At 50.1% G+C, this 24,767-nt stretch overlaps 1 protein-coding gene across 2 annotated transcripts in view; it reads left to right on the top strand.

Moving 5' to 3' along the window:
• PRKCB (protein kinase C beta) overlaps positions 1–24,767 on the top strand; it is a 322,491-nt gene that overhangs the window by 293,979 nt on the left and 3,745 nt on the right. Inside the window, exons 16-17 of one of the 2 annotated variants that reach the window (XM_032843946.1) lie at positions 2,099–2,239; positions 21,815–24,555. In XM_032843946.1, the coding sequence (XP_032699837.1) occupies positions 2,099–2,239; positions 21,815–21,973 (300 nt within the window). In that variant the 3' untranslated portion in view covers positions 21,974–24,555. Of the gene's footprint in view, positions 1–2,098; positions 2,240–21,814; positions 24,556–24,767 lie in introns of those variants that run through there. The other variant, XM_032843947.1, reaches the window with a different exon arrangement.

Raw genomic sequence — 24,767 nt, 5'->3', positions numbered from 1 at the left:
TAAAGAACGTATTTGCTACCAGAAAAAAAAATTAAATATGACTTTGCTCAGATTGCCACTCCCACTTTGAACAAACTTAAAGCAGACAGAAGCCCCAGTTGGCCGCACGTTAGCATGAAAACAAGCAGACCACACGGCACAGAGCAACAAGAGCTCTGGGTCAGGCAGATCTGCTTCAAAGCTTGGTCTGCTACTTAGCTGTGTGCCTCTGGGCAAATGACTTCTCTGGACCCAGTTTCTTATCTGGGAAATGAGGATAATAGTTGTAAATTGAAAATAAAGATGAGTAATGCCTAGGAAGCCTCGAGTGCAGAGCCTAGGCACATAGGAAGTACTCCATACACAGAGGGCATTCAGTGATGCCCTAATGTTAGTGGTAGTGCTAACCAGACCCTCGTAGCCCTTTTTTTCCTCCTATCGTAATCCTACACAAATGTCAGGGCTTGGTCCAATGTGCTTGCCCTCTATAAACCCTTCCTGACCGAGCCAAGCCACAGATATCCCTGGGAAGCCCACCCCAGAAGGGCTCTCTCATTAAAAACCCAAGTTCGGGAGTGGGCAGACATGAGATCGAGTCCCACCTCTGCCACTCCCTGTCTCTCCATGTCCTTGCTATCTGTTTCATATCTCTGAGTGTCAATTGCCTTGTCATTGGAATTGGAAAAATAATATGCCCACCTCGTTGGGTTATTGTGAGAATTAGGTAAGATCGTGCGTGCAGATCACATAACACCTCGGAATATAAGTGCCTGGTGATCTTCCCCCTGGCATGTAAAGCGTATATGGAGAATATGTGTGTTTGTGTGAATATAGGGGAGAGTTTCCGATGACAAGTTACCTGGAAGCAGGAATCTCCTTGCTGTGATCCACAGATCCTGGGCACAGTCTAAGGTCTCTGGCATCATGGTGTCTGGTCAGCTCTGGGAAGCTTCTTGGTCTCGTATGGTCCAGTTGCTTGTTTTTCCTCTTTGAGGCCTTTTTGTTGGTTTTGGGTTTTGTTTTTTGTTTGCTTGTTTGTTAGTTTTTTTAATCACAACCCCTCCGTCTTTGCTCTTGGTGCATTTGCTCGAGTCTCGAGATCAGAGAGATTTTCATGCTGCTTTGGATTCATTGATGAGAGGAGGTCTGTCTGGTTTCATCTTGGAGCCTCTATCCGTCTTGTTATTTAGCATCGGCTCAGAGACCCAAAGATGGAGGGTTTTGATAATTAAGTAATTTAAATGGAACACCAAAGAAACCTCAGCGGAGTTTTGTGTAATGTGTGATACAAGCAAAATGAGCTGGGATAGGTTTTGACTATTTAATGAGCTTTCAGAAAGTAATTACTTGAAACTTGGGCCCATTCGACTAATATTTTTTTTTCTTCTGTTTTGTCCTTTTCACAAGTGCTTTACTGAGAAATGCAAATATTATCAGAATGAATGTGGCCTTTGCCTTGGTCACACTCCAGCTTCCTCGGGGTGGGAGGTGGAGGAATTTGAAGATATTGAAACTGTTCTCATTAAACGCCCCAGTAATTGCGTAAAACTCATTCTTCAACAAGAATGCATCTGGTGACATTTCTCACTTAAAGTTCAGGACCACATTGAGGCTCAGGTTCGATTAACCATAAGCGATCTTGCTTTGGGACAAGCAGCAGTGTTGTTGGGTCCTCCGATTACAAAGATGTCACTGATGGGGCGCCTGGGTGGCTCAGTGGGTTAAAGCCTCTGCCTTCGGCTCAGGTCATGATCTCAGGGTCCTGGGATCGAGCCCCGCATCGGGCTCTCTGCTCTGCAGGGAGCCTGCTTCCCACCCCCCCTCTCTCTGCCTGCCTCTCTGCCTACTTGTGATCTCTGTCAAATAAATAAATAAAATCTTTTTTTTAAAGATTTTATTTATTTGACAGACAGATAAAATGATAAAACAGATTAAAAAAAAAAACAAACCAAAAACCAAAGACCTCCCTGGGAAATTATTGTCTGGGATGGAAAGCGAGCAATAAAAATGGAGACTCTCATGGTGCTTTCCTCCCTAATTCCCGGGAGTCATCCCCTCTGGGCGGCTTATGCATCCTCCCCCGAAGTTCATTAAATTCAGCCTTTTTCTTCTCTTGAAGCTGATGACCAAACACCCGGGCAAACGCCTGGGGTGCGGACCCGAAGGTGAGCGCGACATCAAGGAGCACGCGTTTTTCCGGTATATTGATTGGGAGAAACTGGAGCGCAAAGAGATCCAGCCCCCGTACAAGCCAAAAGCCGTAAGTAAACTGTCCTCTCGGACTCTTGGATGCACACGCATGACACGCTCTGTCCTCTCCCGTCGTGTGCGCCCGCGGTGCTCTGAGACATCGATGCTTCTACCCGAGTATGTCTGTAAGTTGAGGCACACCGTCACCGGGTACAAACCCGGAGCTCTCCATCCACGCAGCCCGGCCTCTAAGAAAGCGGGAAGGACGGTCGCCCCCAGGCTTCTGTGTAATCGGTTCAGTTATGGTTAATTGTCTTCGCTGATGGTTTTTTTTTTTGGGAGAGGGTCCTTTGGTAAGCGGAGTTCAGATCCAGTTTTGGATAGGGATGCGGAGTCTCATTTTGCCCTTGTTCTTTCCTTGGTTCGACTGTGTCGCTTTCTCCTCGTCCTGACATTGAAAAGGTCATGTTGTTTACCTCCGCGGGATTTAAATGTAATCCTGAACCGTACACCGGTACACCGCGTCTGAGTCAGTAAATCAGACGGCCCCACCGGCCAGCTCCCACCCGAGGCAAAACAGAAGGAAGCAAAAGCTGGCGTGCTCCTAGACCTCTTGGAGGCTCTGAGTGCTGACCCGGCTTTGAGGACAAGAGGAAAAGCCTCCTTCCCAGTCGTGTGCACCCAGGAGGGTTTCCCTTCCCCAAAGACTCAGCGGGATCCTTGTCAGCCTCCGGGGAGGAGGAGTTCACACTGAATTTTACCGAGCTGCAATTCCCCAGACAGGCTGTTTCTTGGTTAGATTAAGAAGGGAGACCCCGTGACTTCACGATGAGCTGGGAAGTGTCCTCTGGAGGCTGAACTGTGAACGTAAATGTCGTCCCCGAAACCCGACCTCGTGAACTCCGTGATGACAAGGGTAGTTATTTTGCTATTAGGAATTCTTGGTCCCTTATTCTGTGCCAGGCATCACGTGAAGCGTGCCGTGTGTGGCTTCTGATGAGATCCTCACAACAAGCTTTGGCAGAGGGGAGAGGGGAGGGAGGCTCAGAGAGGTTAAGCGCTCTGTCCGGGGTCATTCAGCCCCAGTGTGATGAAGCAGGGATCCAGACCTCACACAGTCCCACTCTGTTCGAGGGGGATCACAGTGCCCAGGGAGCAAAGGGCACGCAGGATGGAGAAAGCTCCCTCACCTCCCCACCCCCGCCTGTTGATTCTTACATCTGCCTGGTGCCGCACCTTCCCCTCCAGCCTGCACCGTTAGCTTCTGCCTTCCCAGCACCCCAATGTGTCCTGCGTCTCTCTGGTCACTCCCTGGGGTCAGGAAGCCTGGAGACAGCCAGTTGCACCCAGTCCTTCCAGCTGTTGCAGGTGTACAAGCTGGTGTCAACTCAGCTTCCCCAGAACCGCTATCCCCCTGAGCCTTTCTCTACAGCACGTCCTCTGGACCTTTGCAGATGCTGGTCTTACACTCCTGAATCCTGTGCTCTCCAGGCCAAACACCCCCACGCCCTCTCCCCCCGCACACACACACCTTCCACCTGCAAGCATGTCCCAGGTGACGTCACCTCCAGATGCCTAGTGTCTCCCAGGCCATCAGCACAATATTTTTAATAGTGTCTGGCCCTCAAATGAATACAGTGGGCCCCACTGACAATCTCTTGATCATTCTGGAGCTGGTGAACTTGAAGGAGTCCGGTTGCCTCTCTGCTCCCCTGTTTCATCCTCTGTGATGTGGCAACGTTAACAGTCCCTACGTCAGAGGACCATCGTGATGCATGATGCCCTCACTGCTGGCCGGGCGCGTAGCTGGCACACTGAGTGGGACTGTTGATCATTATTTTCGTTAGTGGGGTCACATGTTGATCGATGTCTTGGGTGTGGGGTCTTTGAGGGGTTGAACAGTGTTGAGGCCTACTGATGCTCTTCCGTGAGATGGTGTGTCCATGTGTGCACTTGGGGCCAGAGAGGGACTGTGCCAGGCAGTGTCATCACTTCTAATGAACCCTTTGGGAAAAGATCAAAATGGCAGCCTGGGAGACAAGAACAGGTTGTCTGTTCAGGAAACTGGGAGCTCAGAGACGGGACACAAAACTGACTTGGGTTTCGTGGGGCTGTTCATGAGGTCTCAGAATGGGTACCTCCCCCGCCTCCTCACTTGGCCAGAGGAGGGTTGCAAATACCCTGTCTTCACGTGCGTTGAACCCATTGCCATGACAGGGACAGTTCATTCTTTAGTTGTAGACCGGTGGTTTTCAAAGGGTGGCTCCCCAGACCAGCAGTATCCCCTGGGAATTTGAGGGCTAAAATGCTCAGGCCCTGAGAAACCCTGGCTCAGTAGTCTTGGGGGTGGGGCACTCCAGGGGAATCTGATGTACCCCAGCCTGATATTCTCTGCTGTGGCCAGGGGAACATGGCAAGGAGGGAAATCCCTCTCTCTTTTTTTTTTTTTAAGATTTTATTTATTTATTTGAGAGAGAGATTGGATAGGAGGGGGTTGCACAGAGGAAGAGGGAGAAGCAGATTCCATGCTGAACGTGGAGCCCAATGCAGGGCTCAGTCCGAGGACCCCAAGATCATGACCTGAGCTGAAGGCAGATGCCTAACCGACTAACTGACTCAGCCACCCAGGTGCCCCAGTGGGGGAAAATCTCTTAAAGAGGAAGACATTGGTTCTCATCTAGTCTGGGTGACGTGGGGGGGGGGGGGCTATTCTGGGAACAGGTCACAGGCTCAGGTGCCTTAGAAGCCAGGCAGATCATGTAAAGAAGAGAGGGGGGTGGCTGGGGACAAGGGGCAGACCGAGAGCCAGGTGCTTATCTCCAGCGGCATGGTTGCAGACCCTACTGACCGTTACTAATTATTGTAATACTGTTTTACATCATCCATAAGAACAGCTGCCTTTCTCCAAGCATCTTCTACAAGCCAAGCACTGGGCTGGCCTGGTCAGTCCTGCAGGAGGCAGGCTCCTCATACCCCCCATCCTCATCAAGACTTTTGTATGCGATCTCTATCTTTTGGTGTATCAGCAACACGTCTTTAAAAATTAAACACCGTTCAGGCCCGATTAAACACATCCACAAGTCATATGTGGCCCATGGACTCGGTGTATAGTCTTTGGGTAGCGATTGCTCAAAGTCAGATTGACGTTTAACTGGTTCCTGTTGGTACTGGTTATTTACCCCTGAGTCCATTCCAACTGGGTAAATATTTTCGAACTTCCAGCTCAGCGATAATGAGTATAAAAGATCTAACCAGTGCCTGGCTCATAGAAGATACTCAGAAAAAAGTAGCTATTCTTATCCTAGATACTATAAAAATACCACAATAATTAGGAAAGATCAAGAGGATCCTCGACTGCTCTGCATTTGATAGGATTTTCAATCAGCCGATGTCTTGAATTCCCTCTCGTGGGTTTAACTTTGACTTTCAAAGTACAGTGATTGGACTGGGCTGTATTCTTCAAGACGTCCCACCACAAGCAATGAGGGAAAGCAGGCATGGCCCTTGCTCCCTGAGACTGAGCTAGAAATAATTATGGGGGTGCCTAAGTGGCTTAGTGGGTTAAGCATCTGTCTTTGGCCCAGGTCATGATCCCAGGGTCCTGGGATCGAGCCCCGCATGGGGCTCCCTACTCAGCGGGAAGCCTGCTTCTCCCTCTCCTCCCGACTTGTGCTCTCTCTTGCTATCTCTGCTGCTGCTACTCTCTCTCTCTCTCTCTCTCAAATAAATAAAATCTTAAAAGAAAAAAGGAAAGAATAATCATGGATATACCGCCCCCTCTTTCGAGTCAACCTGCACATATGCCTTTGTAGCTGTGGATGCTGGCCTCAGAGTCCTCACCCCCTCTCAGGGATCTCCCATTTCCTCTTACACACACATCCCGGAGGGCCCGAGGCAAGGGTGTGCAGAGTGCCATGGGCCTTGCGGGTGATTACAAGGCCTGCGTGCATCTGTCGGCATTCCTGATTCACCCGTGCTATTAACTGGAGTGCAGCAGGCGAAAAATCATGGGCAAGAACAGAGGGTTCAATTCAAACATCAGTGAAGGGTGCTGTTACTGGAGGTTCAGACCATGAGCTTCAAGGCTGTTCTCGGTGCTGACTTTTATTATGGCGAGGAGCCGATTGCAGGACACTCTTCCGAACCACAGAGACCCACCAGCGTTGGCGTGTTGTAATTTACCTGAGTAACTTGGCTACATGTGCATCTGATGGCATCCCTCTTGCTCAAAGCTTCCCTGCTGGCTCTCAGCTGCCCCCAGAATAATGCTGACTCTTCTGGAGCATGGATGGCTTTTGGGGTCTTCCAGGGTCCAGCATCTGTCCCCTCCCCAGCTTCGGCTCCCGCCCTCCATGAGGAAGCAGTTCTGAATTTCTTCCAGTCACTCAGACACGCAGGGCGTCCTCATCCCTCCCCGGCTCTGTCGTGCACAGTGGAGCACCTGCGACGTCCATGCCCTTCCCCAGGCTACACCCACCTCCAGCCCCCATCCCTCGAGGGGCCTTGCTCCTTCCCCCTCACTGAGGCTCTTCCTGATTCCTGGGGATGGATCCCCCACTAGTGTCCCATCCACAAACTCATCACACTCTATTGTAATTGCTTGTTCAGTGCGATGTCTGTCTTCTCGACTAGATTGAAAGGTTGTGACTATCTTTGTCAGTGTTGACTCCCAGTGCTTAGCAAAAGGCTTCGCACCTAGCAGGTGCTTAATGATTTTTCCTGAATAAATGAATGAAGCCATGAACGGCTGAAACATATGGGGCTGAGGCTCTGTGCAGAGAAACGTACGGGGTTCTTTAGGGCTATGCCTCGGAGCAGGGTGTGTTTGTCTCCTGCATTCGTTTTCCCAGGTGCTGGGATGCTGCTGGGCCAGGGACGACGCTCGGCGTGGCTAGGGTCCCACGAGGAATGGCAGTCCCTGTCATGGTTGGTGTGCCATGCAGGAAGGTGAAGGCCATACTGATGGGCTACATGAGCCTCAGTACGGAGCGTGCTGGTGAATGTGGTGCAGGCCACGTGGCAGGCTGCTGTGGGTCAGTGTGCAGTGGGTGGGAGGTGCTGGTTGGTGTCCTAGTGGGCTCTGGCTGGGGCTGGGCACGTGCTGGAGTGGTGGGTGGAAAGGCAATGTGTTCTGGTTCTGTCCCTTTGGGATGTTATCCGGAGCTCCAGGTCATCTCAGTAGCCAGTGTTTATTGACATTAGGGACCCTCCCAGGTGCTGAAGACACAGAAGTAAAGATAATATAATTTCCTGCTCTCATGGAACTTATATTTTAGAGGGAGTGGGCAAGTAATAAACACAGAAATCAGCAAATATGTTAAAAGTAGACAAGCACTGTGGAGGAAACCAAAGCAGAGTTGGGGATGGGGAGAGCTGGGCTGGGGAGAGGTTGATTTTAGACAGGGTGGTTGGAAAGCCTCACTGACATTTCAGCAGAGATGGGAGGAAGGTGAGGGAGGGAGGGAGCTGTGTGAATATCTTGGGGGTGGAGAATGGTAGGAGCCATAGTTGCAGGTGCAAAGGCCCTGAGGCAGGACCTTGCCTGGCGTTGGTCAAGGAAGAGCATAGAATCCAAGTGCTGAGCCTAGTGAGTGAGGGAGAGGGGGAAAGGGTGGTGACATCAGTTAGGCCACAGGAGGGTCTTTGGCTTTTACTCCATGCTAAGCTGGGCAGCCTTTGGAGGGCCCTGAGCAGAGAAATGACATGATCCGACTTCGGGTTTTAAAAGCATCACTCTGACTATTGTATAAGCAAGGGCGAGATCAGGAGACTGGTCTGAGGCTCCTGCAGCAATCCAGGTGGGAGGCAGCTGGCACTTGGACAGGATGGAGCTGCTGAGGGCCTCCATGCTGTGTTCGTCTTGGCCTCCCTCACCCTCCCCGGTTCCTGGCAGGATGCTCAGTAATTACCCCAGGGGGCATGAAGGAATGGTTGAGAGAGAATCCCTTCAGACTGCCTGCCTAGCTGCTCCTCGAGTATTAGGTAATGTGGGAACAAGTTGCTGGTGGTGGCGAAAGTCAGGATGAATGAAAGAAATATGTTGTCCTGGAAGCTTCTGGAGTTCCAAGGGCCGGCTTACAGGGCACAGAGCAGGGCGTGGTTGTACAGTGGGTTGTTCCCTCTCGTGTCCGTGTGAATTATAGAGCAGTGTGAATTATAGGGAGGGTCCTTGTGCTGAGGGTGACAGCCGGGGTATCCCCTTGGTCTGGGCCAGCAGCTTGGAATTTGGCTGTGCTGTAACAGAGGGGGCACGGAGGCTACAGCAAGGATGAGCGTGTTTGCCTGCAGAGTTGTGGTGTGTGGTGCACAGTAGAAGGTATGCGGGTGTAGTATGTTTAACTCAAAAGCCGTGATTGCAATTTGGGTGGCTTTCCCAGCCTATTAAGAATTCTGCCTTAGTGAAATCTGGCAGCATCCCTAATGCCCAGTGCAAAGCTTGCTGTGAAAACTAGGTAGAGGCACAAGCCTGGGGCTCCAGGCTCCAGCTGCCCCCCAGAGGGCAGTCCTTGGATCGGCTTCCCCAGCTGTCAGCAGAGATGCAGCAAATTGAGGAGTGAAGAGAAAAGTAACCAGGTCACAAGAATGCCCTGCTCCCTTACTGTCCACGGAGTCTTAACTACTGAAGGGTGTAGGCACAGCGACTGCCCTCCAGGGAACGTGGCTCTTTCAGTCCTATAGTAGGAGCGATCTGATGGACTGTTCCCTCTGGCCCGGGCTGGCGGAGTACAGCTCGTTGGGAGGCAGACCCCAAGAAGAGCCCCTTTTCCCTTCAGCCTTTCATCCCTGGCGGCCCTCCGGCAACAGCCAGGCATGATCAGCCAGGCTCTCTGCCGCTTTCTGTTCCAGCCCCGAGGTCGGGTCTTACTGACTCCAACCCCTCCTGTACGATCGAGTCTGATGCCCATCACTTTCTCTGGTTGCCTGTGTGCCCCATCACTTGACATAAAGCCCCATACGGTTTGAGGCACCAGCACATCCACAAAGCTCGGGGAGCTCACAGGCTGAGAAAGGCAGAGCCCCCAGGCCCTATCCTACACCACTACCCCTACCACTCTCGTGTATTACATTTTCCAAAACACCGCATAGGTGATCTGGTCACACATCGAGGCCTGCATCCTCTTGGAGTTCTAGAAGCCAAACTGCTTTGGGAACTAAGTCTTGCTCATAGGCCTGGGTTTCTCGGTAATTCTGTCATCCAAAAACCTTGTTTACGTAGCCGAGGTCAGAAGCTTCAAGTACTGCTTTAATGAGCTGCACTTCTGTTCATGTGACATTCTTCTCCAGACCTAATTGCCCTTTCCGCCGTATGAGTAAGCGTCTCCGAGTGTGTGTCTGAGTGTGGGTTTGATGTGCTGACATTTCTGAATCGAAGCCACCAAGTGTAACCTTTGTATGTTTGTGATTAAAACTCCAAATGCAAAGCTTAGGAAAAGGGGCGAACTTTTTACTTGATATGATCTATTTAAGAACAGAACTTGGCTCCCCTAGGACGTACCAAACGCTCAGGAGAACAAGACCCTTTTGAAAATTGGGATTTGACATCATTCTTCTGAAACCCTTGCACGTCAGATATATTAGAGAAAATATTGAGTTCTTGTTTGTGCCAGGCAGTACCTCGTTTAATTCTCAAAACCACTGTATGAGGTGGGTGTCACTGTCCCCATATTATGGGTGAGGGGGCAGGGAGCCTGGAAAGGTGGGGACATTTGCCCCAGGTCCAGCAGCTAGCAGGTGGTGGAGCAGGGCCCTGAACCATGGACTTTGCAGTGCCTGAGATCCTCGGAAAGATTATTAGAGACACTTGGGAGCCCCTTTTCCAGTTCGAAACTGCAGTACTGGGCAGGAGCCCGGATACCACCATCTAATGGTATCTGTTACATAATAGAAAGAGACTAGAGATCCTTAACAATTCAAATGATTTAAAATTTATTTTAAAATATTGCAACAAACAAGAAGTATACTCACACCTTTTACACTTCACTGGCAGGATTTTAAAAGATGCAAATCTTGCTCGTTCCTTAAGGCTTTGATTTCGAGGCTGACAGAGACAGCAGCTGTTAAGTAACCTCTGGGAGCAGGGTACGGGGCCGTGTCCTATCAGAGCCCCTCCAGGCGGGCTCATTAAGGAGTAGACGTCTCCTACTCCCCACTCGGTTCTGTTTTTCCTTCCGCTATCCAGAGTGTGAAGTTTGCACAGATCCTCATCCAAATATTAGGTTACGCTCAGACCCTGACAAATAGCCAGGAGCTGTTTAGGACACAGAGCCCAGAGCCTGTCTGTTTATCTCTTTCCTTCCCTCCGCCCCCCACAGATAACCTGTTTAAACTGCACATCAAACCAGGCTCCCTTCAGATGGTTGGAATTGGCAGACTCGTGGGCCAAGTGAAGTTCCTAGATCACTTGCCAAGTGCATGACTTTGAGCTGTCCCTCAGCACAGCAGCCAACAGGGTGAATTGGGAAAGGTAGATGAGAAGGTCACGTGCTCGGGGAGAGCATAAAACTATTAGGACATGTCTGGCAGTAACCACTGAAGAGAACAGAAGTCTAGAAGTGGGTATAGATACCATCATTCTAGAAAGGAGCAAGCAGAGGCCCAGAGATTTGCTTCAGTGACTTACAAAGGGAGTATAACAGAACCAGGACAAGAAGATGGACCCTCCATGAAATGGATGCAGAACTTCATTAATATGATGTACAACAGTAGCAATTAAATGGGTCAGGCATGTTCTATGAAATTATTCGATTTTACTAGCGAACAGAACCCTCTGTCTACTTTGTAGATCTCATTTCACCCTCACAACTACTCTGTGAAATAGATACTACTGTTAACTTCCTCGTATAGGTAAGGAAATAGGCTCAGAGAGGTTAAGCAACTTGCCCTTGGTCACACAGCTGGTAAGCCAGAGTGCCAATTTAATCTAAAGGTGTTCCTTCACCTCCTTGGGTGAGCCCACATCCTTGGGTTTTATAGTGTTTCCTCTCACCTCCCAGATGCAGCAGCACAGATGTGGGATTTGAACTGGAGTTGGTCCAATCCTGAGTCTGAACACTTCTCTGGGGGATGGGCTCTATTAAGCGAATATAGATGAAGTCCAACTTCTTGGATTCTGCCATGAACTCTGCTCAGATTGTACTACTTATCACAGTGCCCCAGAAAGGTACTTAGCAAAGGGTCAAACTTGAGAAGATGAGCAAATGGATTCAGGGAAACTGGGTCAAACACGGAGAATGTGGGCTTAGAATTGAACAGACCCAAATGCAAATGCCAGCTTTGCTGTCCAGTAGCAAAGAACTTGACCCTTCTCGGCCTCTCCAGACACAGGCTCCAATCTCAGCCTGGTCCCCTAAAGAAGTCCCCAAACCTCTTCTCTGAAGATCTCCCTTCTAAAGTGTCCATCCCCTTGGTCTCAGCTGATAATCCTATCGGTTAAGTTATGGGAGAAACTGAGGACCATGGGTGCCCACGATGGATGGCCTTCAACTTCCTGCACCCTCCCTGCACCTGCGTAGTCATCTTGACCTCGACCTTCTCCCCTCTGTGCATCAGCAAACAGGTGTCCTCCCCAGTGGAAGACTTCCCCTTCCCTCCTTCACTAAACCCCCATTCCCCACGCCTTTGCACATCTCTGTCCACTCTGTGCCCTACAGCTTCTCTCAATATTAATTAGAACTCCTGTGATTAGGGGCACCTATGTGGTTCAATAGGTTAACAGTCTGTCTTGGTCTTAGGTCATGATCCCGGGGTCCTGGGATCAAGTTCCTCATCGGGCTCCCTGCTCAGTGGGGAGTCTGCTTCTCCCTCTCTCTCTGCTGCCTGTCCCTGCTCTCACATTCTATCTTAAAACAAAAAACAAAACAAAACAAAACAAAAAAACCAGCTCCGTCAGAGGCCGACTCAAACTGACTTTTTTTTTTTTTTTTAAAGATTTTATTTATTTATTTGACAGAGAGAGATCACAAGTAGACAGAGAGGCAGGCAGAGAGAGAGAGAGGGAAGCAGGCCCCCTGCTGAGCAGAGAGCCCGATGCGGGACTCGATCCCAGGACCCTGAGATCATGACCTGAGCCGAAGGCAGCGGCTTAACCCACTGAGCCACCCAGGCGCCCCTCAAACTGACTTTTAAACAACGAGAGAACTCTGGTAGTTACCTGTCGCTGCATCCAGGGTCTCAGACAAAGTCAGAAGGAATCCATCTCCCTATGCCCCCTGCAATAGCTTTCCTCTCTGTTGACTTCATTCTCGGAAAGCTTTCCTCAGTTCATCTCAATCTCATCTCCAGAGTTCATCTCATAATCTTCTGCCCCTTCCTGTCCCCCACCAAAGCGCTTCTTTTTCCCAAAATTCCCACCAGCCCGGAACTCAGGCTCATTGGAAGCTACGGGGCCACAGGCCCATTGCTGAAGCAATCGCCATGCCTTGGAATGAGGCCTGGCCCCTTTCACGTCTGACATCCAGAGAGAGGAGAAGGGGCAGGTCCTCTAAGAAAAGTCAAGCCTCAATGCCCAGAAAAAGAGGGAATGCTTGCTCAGTACACAAGACCCGTAGATGTCCACCCCAACTCCTGGTTTATCCTCCTGGGCACATAAACGTGCTAAGTCTTTCTCCTCTTAAAAACCCCTTCCCTCGGGCTCCCTGGGTGGCTCAGTGGGTTAAGCCTCTGCCTTCAGCTCAGGTCCTGATCTCAGGGTTCTGGGATCAAGTTCCACATCAGGCTCTCTGCTAGGCAGGGAGCCTGCCTCCTCCTCTCTCTCTCTCTTTCTCTACTTGTGATCTCTCTCTCTGTCAAATAAATAAAATCTTAAAAAAAAAAACAAAAAACCCTTCCCTCAAACCTGCGTCCACTTGCTACAATCGGTTCTTTCTTCGGCTTGGTGCAATCTGGCCTCTGCCCCCACCACTCCTTGTTGACATTTGTCTCATGGAGTCCTCGTCCGTAACTGCAGGGTGACCTCCTCCTGCAGACTTGTCTTCTCTTTTTTGACCTCGTCATATTATTTGGTATTCTGATCTTCCCTCCTTTAAAAACAAAACAAAAAAACCTGAAAGGGTGAAACAGGCAAGCAGTGTCAAAAACTACACAATAAAGTTAAGTCCCCTCCCCTCCCCTCCCCCTCGGCCCTCAGCTAGTTTCTCCTTCCCAGAGCCACTCAGGGCTGCTTAGTTCTGGCAGGACCATCTAGACGGGCTGTGTGCAAACACAGAAATACCCCACATCACACAAGGAGGCTTGCCCACCGTGTTCGATTTCTGTGCCTTCCGTCTGGCAGACTGTTTTCTATCAGTACATTGAGATCTGCTTCATTCTTTCATAGCTTCCTGGTTTCCTCTGTATATGTCTGTAGGATAAAATCAGAGTCCCCCCCTCCACTCTTTTACACCCCTCTTCCTTCTCATTTATATGGCACTGAGCTCACTGATTGTCCAGAAATACCAACTCCGTGAAAACCCCAGTGCCGTGATGTCGAGACGTGTGCGTGACCCAGAAAGGGAAAGAAGAACGTTCATTTCTTATTTACAAGTGCAGTTTCTTAAAAACAACCACAACAGCGTCCCCCGCCCCTGTGAGGTATGAATAACAACTCAGAGGTGGTTATGTGAATCTGCATTAAAATGTCTTTACAGAGGGCGCTGGGGTGGCTCAGTCAGTTGAGCATGGGACTCTTGATTTCCACTGGGATCATGGAGTCGAACCATGTGTGGGGTTCTGGGATCAGCAGGGAGTCAGCTGGAGATTGTCTCTCTCCCTCTGCCCTTCCTCCCACTCATTCTCTCTCTCAAATAAAATCTTTAAAACAAAAAACGTATTTCCAAGGCAGTGAGGCTAGGGAGGTAGGGGGGGGAAATGCGTCCCTTTCGTCCCCAAGTGCACATCTGTCCCTCCCTTCTAACAGGGAGCCTCAGGTAGGGCCTGATATCACCTTGAGGATCCCTCCCTTATCCCACCAGTCTTGGCGGGAAAAATTTCAGTCTGTTATGTTTTAAATGTCTGTACCTGTCTGGGCAATATCCCAGGAAGGCTTGGGGTGTGGCAAGGCCCACAGGACCTATCTGTAGCCAGGGGACGGCCACAGCCATCAGACTAGCTCCCTGGACAGAGCCGGCTCTGTCTGCATTCCAACGGTGACTACCCGCACCATTTTATCTGCAGATTTTATCAAGTCATCCTATCGCATATTACAGGGCAGGCTCATCTGACCTCACAAAGAATGGTTTAGGGAATTTAGCTCACCTGCTTAAAGGTTGTATAGCTGGGGATTGATGGTGCTGGGAGAGGTACCCAGGTCAGCGTTGACGTTCAAGCCACATGATCTGATGTGATTCCTAAGGCAACGAGATGTAGTTAGAAAGCCTGTGATCTTTGGAATCCAGCAGATCCGACTCTGAATCTCCACTCCCCTCCTTGACCCTTCCATGGCCCTGACCCAGTTTTTAACTTTCCAGATTATCTGCTGGGTGGAGATAATCCTTTTCCTGCCTGTCTCTCAAACCTGGGAAAATCAAAGTTGTAAAAACATAAGCAAATAACGGGGGTGATCGTTATCTGAGGACGAGTTTCTTTGACGCCAGCAACGCGGGTTTAGGATGAATGGTGAGGAACAGATAAGAAAAATATGACACTTTGTTCACACGGGTATATTTCATCTAGTTTCTTAAAAGCCAGCTGCAGAACAAAGGAATGATTCTATACTTTGTTAAAAGAGTAGAAAACATCCCTCCATCTATTCTCCATGCCATCCAGGACACACACCAAAATGTTACATAATGAAGGTACCAAGGTGGTGAGATAACAGAGGGCTTGGTTGTTGATTTTCCTGGGTGCTTTCAAACGACTTGTTTCGGCAACACATATACAAGCCTGGTGGAAGAATCTAGATCATTGTCAGATCTGGGATCAGATCCTAGTCAGGTACTTAAATGTGCTAAACCCATTCCTTCTGCAGCAGAGGCATCATGGATTAAAGGAGATAATCCTCGAGAAGCACGTAACACTGTGTCTGGCTAATAATATGCACTTAATACACACGGTCATCCGTCCAGCCTGCAATACTGAGTGCCTACTGTGTACCAGTGCCTACTGTGTGCCAGAGCCTGTCCTGAGTCCCGGGAAGGCTGTGGAGTGACTTCCGCTGTTGTGGGACTGATGGTCTAGATGGGACTCTAGTTCAGCGACAGTGAAGCAAAGAAATAAACATGTTATTAGATCGGGCTCTTTGGATGGTTTACTTACTGTGCACGAAGGGAGCAGGCTGTTCTGAGGGAGAATAACAGGAGGGGAGGATTACTTTGTCTGGAGGTGATCCCGGATAGCTTCTCTGAGAAGATGGCATTTAGACCGAAATCTGGAGGAAAACAAGGCATGGCATCTTATTTTAAGATAAAACAAAACAAAACATGAAACTTGCTACCCAGCAGGCCCCCTCTCTTGCTGACTTCCTTCTAACTGAACAGACAAAGGAGATCAAATGCCCTAATTATAAGGACTCTTGACCTAGTCACAGAAAAGGGAGCTTTCATCTCTCTTTTCTTTCTCTACTGCACGTTGTCTGACTGTGCTCCAGAGAAACACCTTTGAAACATTTTTCAGAATGATCCATCATGGGACACCTGGGGGGCTCAGTCAGTTAAGCATCTGCCTTTGGCTTGGGGTCTTTGGCTTTATCCCAGGACCCTGGGATAAAGCCCTGCGTCGGGCTCCCTGCGCAACAGGGAGTCTGCTTCTCCCACTGCCTGCCACTCCCTCTGTTCAAGCTCTCAAATAAAAATTTTTAAAAATAAATAAAACATCTTTATTTAAGAGAGAGAGAAGGAGTGGGGGCAAGAGGGATAAGCAGACTCCCCGCTGAGCAGGGAGACCAACATGGAACTTGATCCCAGGATCTGAGCCAAAGGCACACGCTTAACTGACTGAGCAATCCAGGCAGCCCAAGAGAAAGACTCTTTTATCTTTTTACCTTTTCTGTGGGGTTCAGGTATATTTTCACTGTGCCCTGCTGACAGAGGCAAGGCAGGAAGCTCCCCTGTGCCATGAGCCTCCCACCATCAAGCCTGGCTAAGCAGTATGGGCTGAGCTCTTGTCCTCTTCTCCAGCATCTTGCTCTGTCCCCACCATCTTTTCACCTCCTCGTATTCCCTGGACAATATCCTTCCTCCCTCCGAAGAAGCAGTGTCTTTCTTTCTGGTCACACTCAGCTTAGATGACACCTCCTCCAGGAAGTCTTCCTGGCCCTTCTTAGGTTCCTCACTTCTGTGCTCTGTGGCCCCAGTGGTAGCATGGTACCATGCAGAGGCCTGTGTGTGCATCCTTCTCCTCTGCTAAACCGCAAGCTCCATGATGACCAGGACAGGGACCCTCTTGTGTGTCATCATATTTTCAGTGCCCAGTACACCACGGGGCAGGAGAAGCACCTTAGCACCCAAATATCAATAGCTCCGTCATGTAAAGTAGCTTTTCGGGGTGTGTGTGGGGTTCTTATTTTTTAAAAATCTGATATTTAGATTTTCAAAAACACAATCAAGCAGAAAGGTAAAGGAGAAAACGAAGCAATCTATAACTCGTCCCATCTTGATAAGCCTGTATACGATCTGCAGGACCTGTGAGCACACACATTTGTACGCATAATTTATAGCAGGGGAACACACCGTACGCCGTTAGCAATTGTATGTAACTATGTCACTATTCTTCTAAATCTCCTTTTCATTTTTAAAAGTGTTTTTGCATGATACTACATCAGAGCGATGTAGGATTTAACTTTTTTCCCTATTGGTGGATAGTTGATGTCAACTTCTTTTCCCCCTCTCGAACAATTTTTTTGATGAACATCTGTATCTTGGGGGGTTAAACCCAGGAGTATAGAGGAGGGGTCCAGGGAAAGGCTCCCGGAGGAAGCGACATCTGTCTGGAGACCAGCAGGATGCGCAGGCAATGGCCTAGTAGGGGCTGGGAGTGGAGGGACAGGGTGGGAGGCAGCTGTGCCTGGTGGAGGAGGCAGTTCATTGCAAAGGCTGGGAGGTGACAGAGTGCGTAAGCCTCCTGGGACACCCAGGGCCCCGAGTACAGCTGGAGGGTGTTTTGGGGGTGGGGGAGTGGGCAGCAAGGGGCTAGTGACCAGGTCCCCAGGGCCAAGTCCAAAGGGGCCCTGTAAGCCATGCTAAGGAGCGTGTTCCCGGGCAACGGGGAGCACCGCAGAGAAGTGACATAGCCAGGTTGGCATCTGAAAGGTCCCCATGGCTGCTGTGACTAAGCCAGCTCCACATTCGACAGCTAGACTCGGAGCTGTTATTAACACAATGAAACAGAAATTAGAAGAGAAGAAGGGGGAGGAAAAAAAAAAAAGAGCTCACATGTAACAGCTCACAGATAAGCTTTTCAAACTGTCTAGGTTCTCAGATTCGGAGGCGCAATTGAACAAGTCAAAACCCTCACTCCCCTCTTCCCCACCTGGGGAAGAGGTGCTTTGTGGTTTCAGTAACCAAGCAAAAGCAAGCGAGCGGGCACTGAGTGGGTGTGGGTCCCTGTCGCTGTTGCGGGAGCTCTGGTGGTATGCCCTGATGACAAGGGGAGTGGGGGGTTTCTTTCAAGAGCTCAGGGAGGTATCGGTCCCCACTCAGGACCACCAGAGAAGCAGGTGTGGTCCCCGCGGTGTATGTGTCACTCCATCCCAGCCGCAGAGCTGCCCTGTTCTCCAAGGACACCACAGGCGCAGAGCTGGTCTGGGCTGTGCCTCCCAAGGGCTGACGTCTCCATTTAGGGAGCGCTCCTGAAGCTAATGGGCAGTGACAGCTCCATTTGAAAAACACGGAAACACTTAGGGAGGCTGTGATCTGCCAGCCCCGAGTAAGCTGCTTATTAGCAAGGAAATCACGCTCCCGTCGCATTGTGCCCCCTTGGTTAACCCCTGCGTTTGCATCTCCTCCCTGCTATCTCACTTAAAGATTTCATTATTCTCGGACGCGGGGTAGGCGGTGAGGGGAGGGGGAGAGGCTCGGAGCTGCCAGGAGCTGTTTCTCTCTCTCCTATCACAGCCCCTGGGGAGGCCCCGGCCAAGCTGCAGCCTTCTGGTGTGCACGGGAGGGAAATTGATGGTTTTTAAAGAAAAATGGCCCCTGAAGACTCCAGGTCTCCACTCACATGCTTTCCATGCTGGCTGGTTTGGGTCCCAGTACACAGGCCAAAGAGGAGCACACACAGGTGTGCTTTGCACTGTGCTCGCTCAGTCCCACACACCGGTCCCTGGCTCCGGCCACTGAGGGTGGCGTCCGCCACTGCCCTTCTGCCCCTTGGCCCTGTTCCCCATCTCTCTGCTCTGGATGATGACAGCCAGCTTCTACCTTCCCTGGCGCCTCTGCCATCAGTCTAGCTGCCGGCCCTCTTCGGTCCCCACACCCTCGACATCCCCACTGGACACTCAGACCTATCAAACAGGAAAGCAAGTGTCCAATGACCCCCCCCCCTGAAGGCTCTCTACCCCGAGCATACCCCACTCTCCCCAGAGCTCAGGAGCAAAGTTGTGGGGTCGCTGACATACCCTCCCTTCCTGGAATACCCCATTTCTGACCCATCAGCATAACTTGCCACCCGTCCCCTCAGTCCAGATGCACTTTTCCATGCCCCCCAAGGGCACCTTCCTCTGAGCCACCATCCTCTCTCACCTCCCGGTTGATACCCCTGCCCCTCGCTCTTCCATCAGCTTTGTACACAGAAACCCAAGCAAGAGGGTGCTGGGCACACAGAACCCTCCAGCGACTTCTCACCAGGTAGAGAGATGGGAAGGCCCGTGATCTGGCCCCTGGACCCCTCTCACCCCACCCCCACACCACCACTGCTCTGCCTTTTTCTTGATCACCACTCTGGCCACAGTGGCCTCCCCACTATCAGGGGGCCTTGGCCGAGCAAACGTGCTCATCTCTGGGCCTTTGCAAACGCACTTCCCTCCACCTAGAATGCTTTTCCCCCATTCAAATAGCTCCAAGCTCATCTCCTCAGAGCTGACCATTTTATCGAAAATGGCATTCTCTTCGCTCTGCATCCCTGGCCTGACTTCATTTTTCTTAATACCACTTGCCTCCCGTGTCTGGCATGAACACAACTCTGCACATTCCCAGTTCCCTTTCTATTCACCTGTTGGTTGCCTTTCTAGCCCCTGCAGCCCATGCCAGTCCTACAAAGCACAGATTTGTTAGAACTTACTCTTAGCACAGGGCCTGGCACACAGTAGGCACTCAATAAATACTGCTCAAATGAAAAAAAAAAAAAGATGCATAAGCAATGGAAGAAACTGGACTATAATCCTGACCATTGTGTTGAGGGTCTGTCCTTTTGTGGGCAAAAGTTTTCCCCGGCCGGCCAGCAGGGCAGAGCCCAGGTCTTGATTATAGGGCAGGCAGGGGTGGGGGGTCACCTCTCGTTTTCTGAGACCCGAAGCAGAGAGATCAACATGGCCGAAAAGAATTTTCCCAAACAGGAACAAAGCCGGAGTTCTGAGGCTCTCTGGGAGCTGAGCCCCATGCCCGCGTCCACACGCAAGTGCACACGCACACACATGCTCGCACACATACACACAGCCCCCATACCTCTGCTTCCCTTGACCTTGGGGCCTGAAGGAGCCCAGGGGGAGTGTGCACTCCTCACCTTTCTCAACTCACCTTCCCTCTGCCCTGCCCGGGACTCAGGCTTGGAGGCCGCGCTCACCTCCTCATCCGTGGCCCGTTTCCCCGGACTTTCGTGCTCGACCCCCTAGAGATCCTTCAGCTCCAGTGGTCCCCTCCCTGGATCCTCACAGTCCCCAGCGAGAGGGACAGTGCTCCATCCCGAGTCTCCTCTTCCTGCTCTCGGTTTTAGGGGCCATTGTCTCACTGGCAAATAGAAATCAGATCCCCCACCTCCCGGGGTGGTTCTGTGAAACAAAAGGTAATGTATGCGAAACCCTAAGCAAACGCCAGTTGCCTGGAAACTGCTCTGCGGTTTTTATTACTGTTACCTTTATCTGTCTTCCACTTCCCATGCTCTGTCCTTTCAGTGTTTTTTCTTTTTTTCAAGACCTCTCTCCTGCACCTCATAATCTGTCCTACTAACCCCCTGTCCCAAGGTCATCTCCCAGAGCTTCCCTGGCCCCTCAGAGTCATGGCATCCACACGGAAATAGCCGTCTTTCGGAATATTCCCACTTTCTCTGTATGGGAGGCTGACGCAACCTAATTCTCACTGTCCTTCAAACCCGAGACCTCTTCATCCCTATCCTTGACTCCTGCCTCCCTTCCCAGCCCGCTGACGCAACCTAATTCTCACTGTCCTTCAAACCCGAGACCTCTTCATCCCTATCCTTGACTCCTGCCTCCCTTCCCAGCCCCGCCTCATTTGGTCCTGTCCTCCTCAGCCTGGGACCCACTCGTGTAGAATGGAGCCAGGAGCTCGGGCTCTGGTGTCAGAGCTCTGGGACTAGCTGTGCTCCTCAGTGGCTGCGTGACCTTGAACAAATGACACCGTCCCCCTGGCCTCAGTCTCTTCATCTGTCCCATGGGGATAATGTCCCCATCATGGGGTCACTGGGAGAATGAAATAAGATAAAGCAAGATGAGCGGTCTGGGGTAGCTGGCAGGTGGCAAAGGCGACACGAATACTGGTACTACCACTGCTCTGTTACTAGCTTGCGGTTGCCTGCGGTAGACACTGTGTCTCAGATTCTAAGAGCCCTGTACCCATGTTTGCTGGTAAACTAAAACAGATTTAGTGACGGTCTTCTCATTCGGTGGGAACTAGTGTGTGCACATTTGTATGTACCTGCATATGGGCACACGCATGCACACACACACACACACACACACACACGTTACAACCCCGCCTCAGACCAAGACCTTTGCACATAGGAGGACCCCAAGGAGGGTGAGACATGATGATGGTTTCCTCTCCAGAACCCAAGTGCCCCGCCAAGCACTGGCTTGGGTCTCCTCCCACACCCTACGCTCCCATCCAGAGAGAAAGTAGCTGAATCGGCCTCCACTGGCACTTTGTGATGAAAGGTCAAGGACTTACCCAGCTAATCAGGGCTTGGCGGGGACCAGCCATTGCAGGCACCGCACCCAGGTCTCGGGATCCGTGTCCACTGACCAGAGTTCATAACTGGCCACGTCCGTAGTTCCTGACTAGCAGCCAGAGGAGAGCACTTTGGGGAATCCATTGCTAAATATCAGGATCTCCCAGATGTTGTGTAACAGACTTGTTCCTTCACATCTGGTGGCGCACGACACATCGATGGTACCTTAATCCCATCTCTTTCAGCAGGTGGGCTTGGCTAGTTCCTTGGGAGCTGGGTTGGGGGGTGGGGTGAGGGGAGGGCGCATACCACACGCCACCAGCCCCACCATCTCATGCCTTTGCCATGCAGCTCCTGGTGTCACCAGAATGCCAGGGGCAGCTCATGAGCCCTAGAAACTGCGAGTCAGGAGCCCCAGGTCATGAACCAAAGGTCATGAGAATTTTGCATTTTATGTTGCTCTCATTTCTGATCATTGAAACCTCTCTGAGGCAGGGGAGCAAGCCACGCCCCATTGTGTTTGGTTCTGTTTTGTTTGGGTTTTTTGTTTTTGTTTTTTGTTTTGTTTTGTTTTTTTCCACCTACCACAAGTTCTTTTCTTCCCCTCTCATAGTGTGGGCGAAATGCTGAAAACTTCGACCGGTTTTTCACCCGCCATCCACCAGTCCTAACACCTCCCGACCAGGAAGTCATCAGGAATATTGACCAGTCAGAATTCGAAGGATTTTCCTTTGTTAACTCTGAATTTTTAAAACCTGAAGTCAAGAGCTAAGTAGATGTGTAGACCTCCGTCCTTCATTTCTGTCATTCGAGCTCAACGGCTGTTTTGGTGACATCTTTTCTTTTCATTGCCACGTCGCATCCATGTTTTACTTGCTGATGAGACTAGAGTGACCATGTTTCAGAAATCAAATGTCCTCAGGTAGTTTGGAGCATCTCTATGAGATGCGATGATGTGGATGGCTCGTCGAAAATGCTGCATTAATTAGCACATTAGCAAATGACCTCTTCCCATTGACTCTCCCCAGCATGGCCATGCGGCAGAGATCCCGTGGGGACAGAAAAATGCCTGCTTTCTCTCCCTTTCTCCCACCACTCGCATTTTACACATTTCCCAACTCCAGGCATCCAGTCTGGATTGTTCTTACCAAATGAGTGGTTCACCGGATGCTAGCAGCATTCTCTCCCTCCTGGACCCGGAGCTTGGCTTGCATCAAGGGTATGGTTGCTTTGACGTAGAGGGAATTCCTCCATTCTGCCTGGTTTGGAGGCACCATGAGCTGGGCAGATCCCGGCCAAAAATAAAATCGTATTTGTTATTTTTTTAGACTCAAAGTTAAGGAGATGATCTCAACCCTTTTAAAATGCCAAGAGGGTGCTTTGAGACAATCTCAATCTAAAAGGACCTCAAGGGTTCAGTCAAAAGGCAACCGGCTTGGGCCCCCCTCCATTCTGTAATGCCTGATACTCTCTGTCCCTGATCATGATCACCTTCATCCTCAAACTCCTGGAAAAGGGCATTTGGCATCACCCCCCTGAAAAGACATGGTCACTCTAGCCAGGTCCCAGAGGACCATGGTTTTACATTACATTTCAAATTTTATTTGCTTTGGGGTTTTATTTCTGTTATTGTTCAAATGCAAAAAGAAAAAAAAAAACCTCACTTTGTTACACATGCTTTGAAATCTGTGTCCAAATGTTATTAACCACAGTGACCTGTTTGATTTGTCAAGAAGGTGGCTCTGGACCTAGCAGACCCATGCCTGCACGGATGGGATTTGTCTAGGTTTGTTGCTGGCTCTGGAAAGCTAATTAAGTGCTCTGAGAAAGATACCATTTCTTGAAACATAGACGGTTGGTTGTACTCTTCACTTTGATGTTGTTTTGCAAGATGTTTGTGGAAATGTCCATTTGTATCTGGATACCTGTTATGTGCCATTTTTTTTCTAGCATCGAGATACAATAAAAAAAAAAAAAAGAAAAGAAAGAAGAAATGCTATTTCAAGAAAAAAACAAAACAAAACACGGCTCTCTTTGAAAAATGTGGACCCAAACTGCCAAGCGGGGCTCTTGAGTCTACGAGACAGAAAGGAGCTAAACCCAGAGCTTAACCTCAGCCCCAGGTTCTGCCAGTCTGAGAGGCTGGGGACCATTCAGGGACTCCTGGCAGCCTGTAATGGGATGGGATGAGCTGGCCGGGGCTTCCAACGATACCAGAGGTCAAAGCCAGAGTCAAGTTTTGGAGCCAGCTAGGAACATGGCTGGGGCTCTTGATTTTCTTATCAAAATCACCACTCCTCCCAGCTTGGACTAAATATTCTTACTTGCAAGCAGCTTTGGGAGCCCCCAGAAGCCAAGGAAACCCCTTGGGCAGGAGAAATCCCCTTGCCTGCTGCCTCCTTCTATTCCTAGGCAACCTTCCAGAGAATTCTTATCACAAGTCGAGTGATTTCCAGAAGCAGCAGAGCTTCTAAGAGATCATCAGGAGAACTTTACCAGCTTGACAAATGTCCTTGAAGGAGCACTTCTCATCTTTAAGAAACCTGTGATTGGCATTTCCACATAGGCAGAGGCCCCTGGCTCACTCCTGTCTTCCCTCAGCTTCTCCATCATGGTAGCAGTGGAGACCCCCATGTGGGGCAAACCCCAAGTCCAGCTGGCAAGCTCAGGAAGTTAGAGAAGGAGGGAAATCGGGGCAGAAGCCTCCTTCCCCCGTTTTGTTGCTGGGGACACCAGCATCTGGAAAGAGGCAGTGACTTGCCCAAGGTCAGCCAGCTGGGGTGCGCAAACCCAGGTTACCTGACTCAGGGCAGGACTGTTTCTGCTCTAGAGCTGGTATCTCTGAGCCATGCCCACCAATAAGCAAATTATTTGAGGTCCTTCATCTGGCTGTTGGGTCACCAGGTCTCCTCTTGGACCTGTTCTCAGGAAGATAAAAAGCATGGAGAAGCATTGGGCCATTGACAGATTCTTTGAGACAACGTTAGAGAACACTGTAAGATAGGTAGGTAGCTAGCTAGTTAGACATAGATAAATAGATAGGAAGAATATATTATATATACACACCGCATATTTGTCAAATTTCTGTCCTTATTTTTTCAGAAGTTGAATCATTTGCAGAAGAGGTACTCAAGCCAAAGTCTCTATTTCCTTAACACACCTTGCTGAGAGTTGGCCAGTGAAGGCTTGTATGCAAGGGAGGGATCCTTGGCCAGAGTTCCCCCACAGTTTCCTTTTCCATCACCGTTTTAAATCCAAAGGAGACCAAGAAACCGAGCTCTGAGAATATATCATCTCTGGGCCATACTTTTCAAGTTTATCCAGGAAGAAGGATTTTCCACTTCTCTGTGCAGTCATTCCACCTCCCATTTGTTCATCCAGGAAGCATTCATTCAACACCGACTATGTGCCAGGCTCTCTGCTGGGCGCCAGAGCTCAGTGGGGAACCCCAAAGATGCAATCTGGGGCAGCAGCCATTAACTAAGTAATTAAAAGCATGATGTGACCTGGAGATAAGCAGTCTCTGAGTTAGTCAGGGGAGGCTTCTTAGAAGAAAAAAAAAGTCC

Source organism: Lontra canadensis, unplaced genomic scaffold, assembly GCF_010015895.1.
Source record: "Lontra canadensis isolate GAN:19392208 unplaced genomic scaffold, GSC_riverotter_1.0 scaffold146, whole genome shotgun sequence".
In the NCBI taxonomy this organism is placed as follows: domain Eukaryota; kingdom Metazoa; phylum Chordata; class Mammalia; order Carnivora; family Mustelidae; genus Lontra; species Lontra canadensis.
This window is presented reverse-complemented; position numbering and strand designations above follow the sequence as displayed.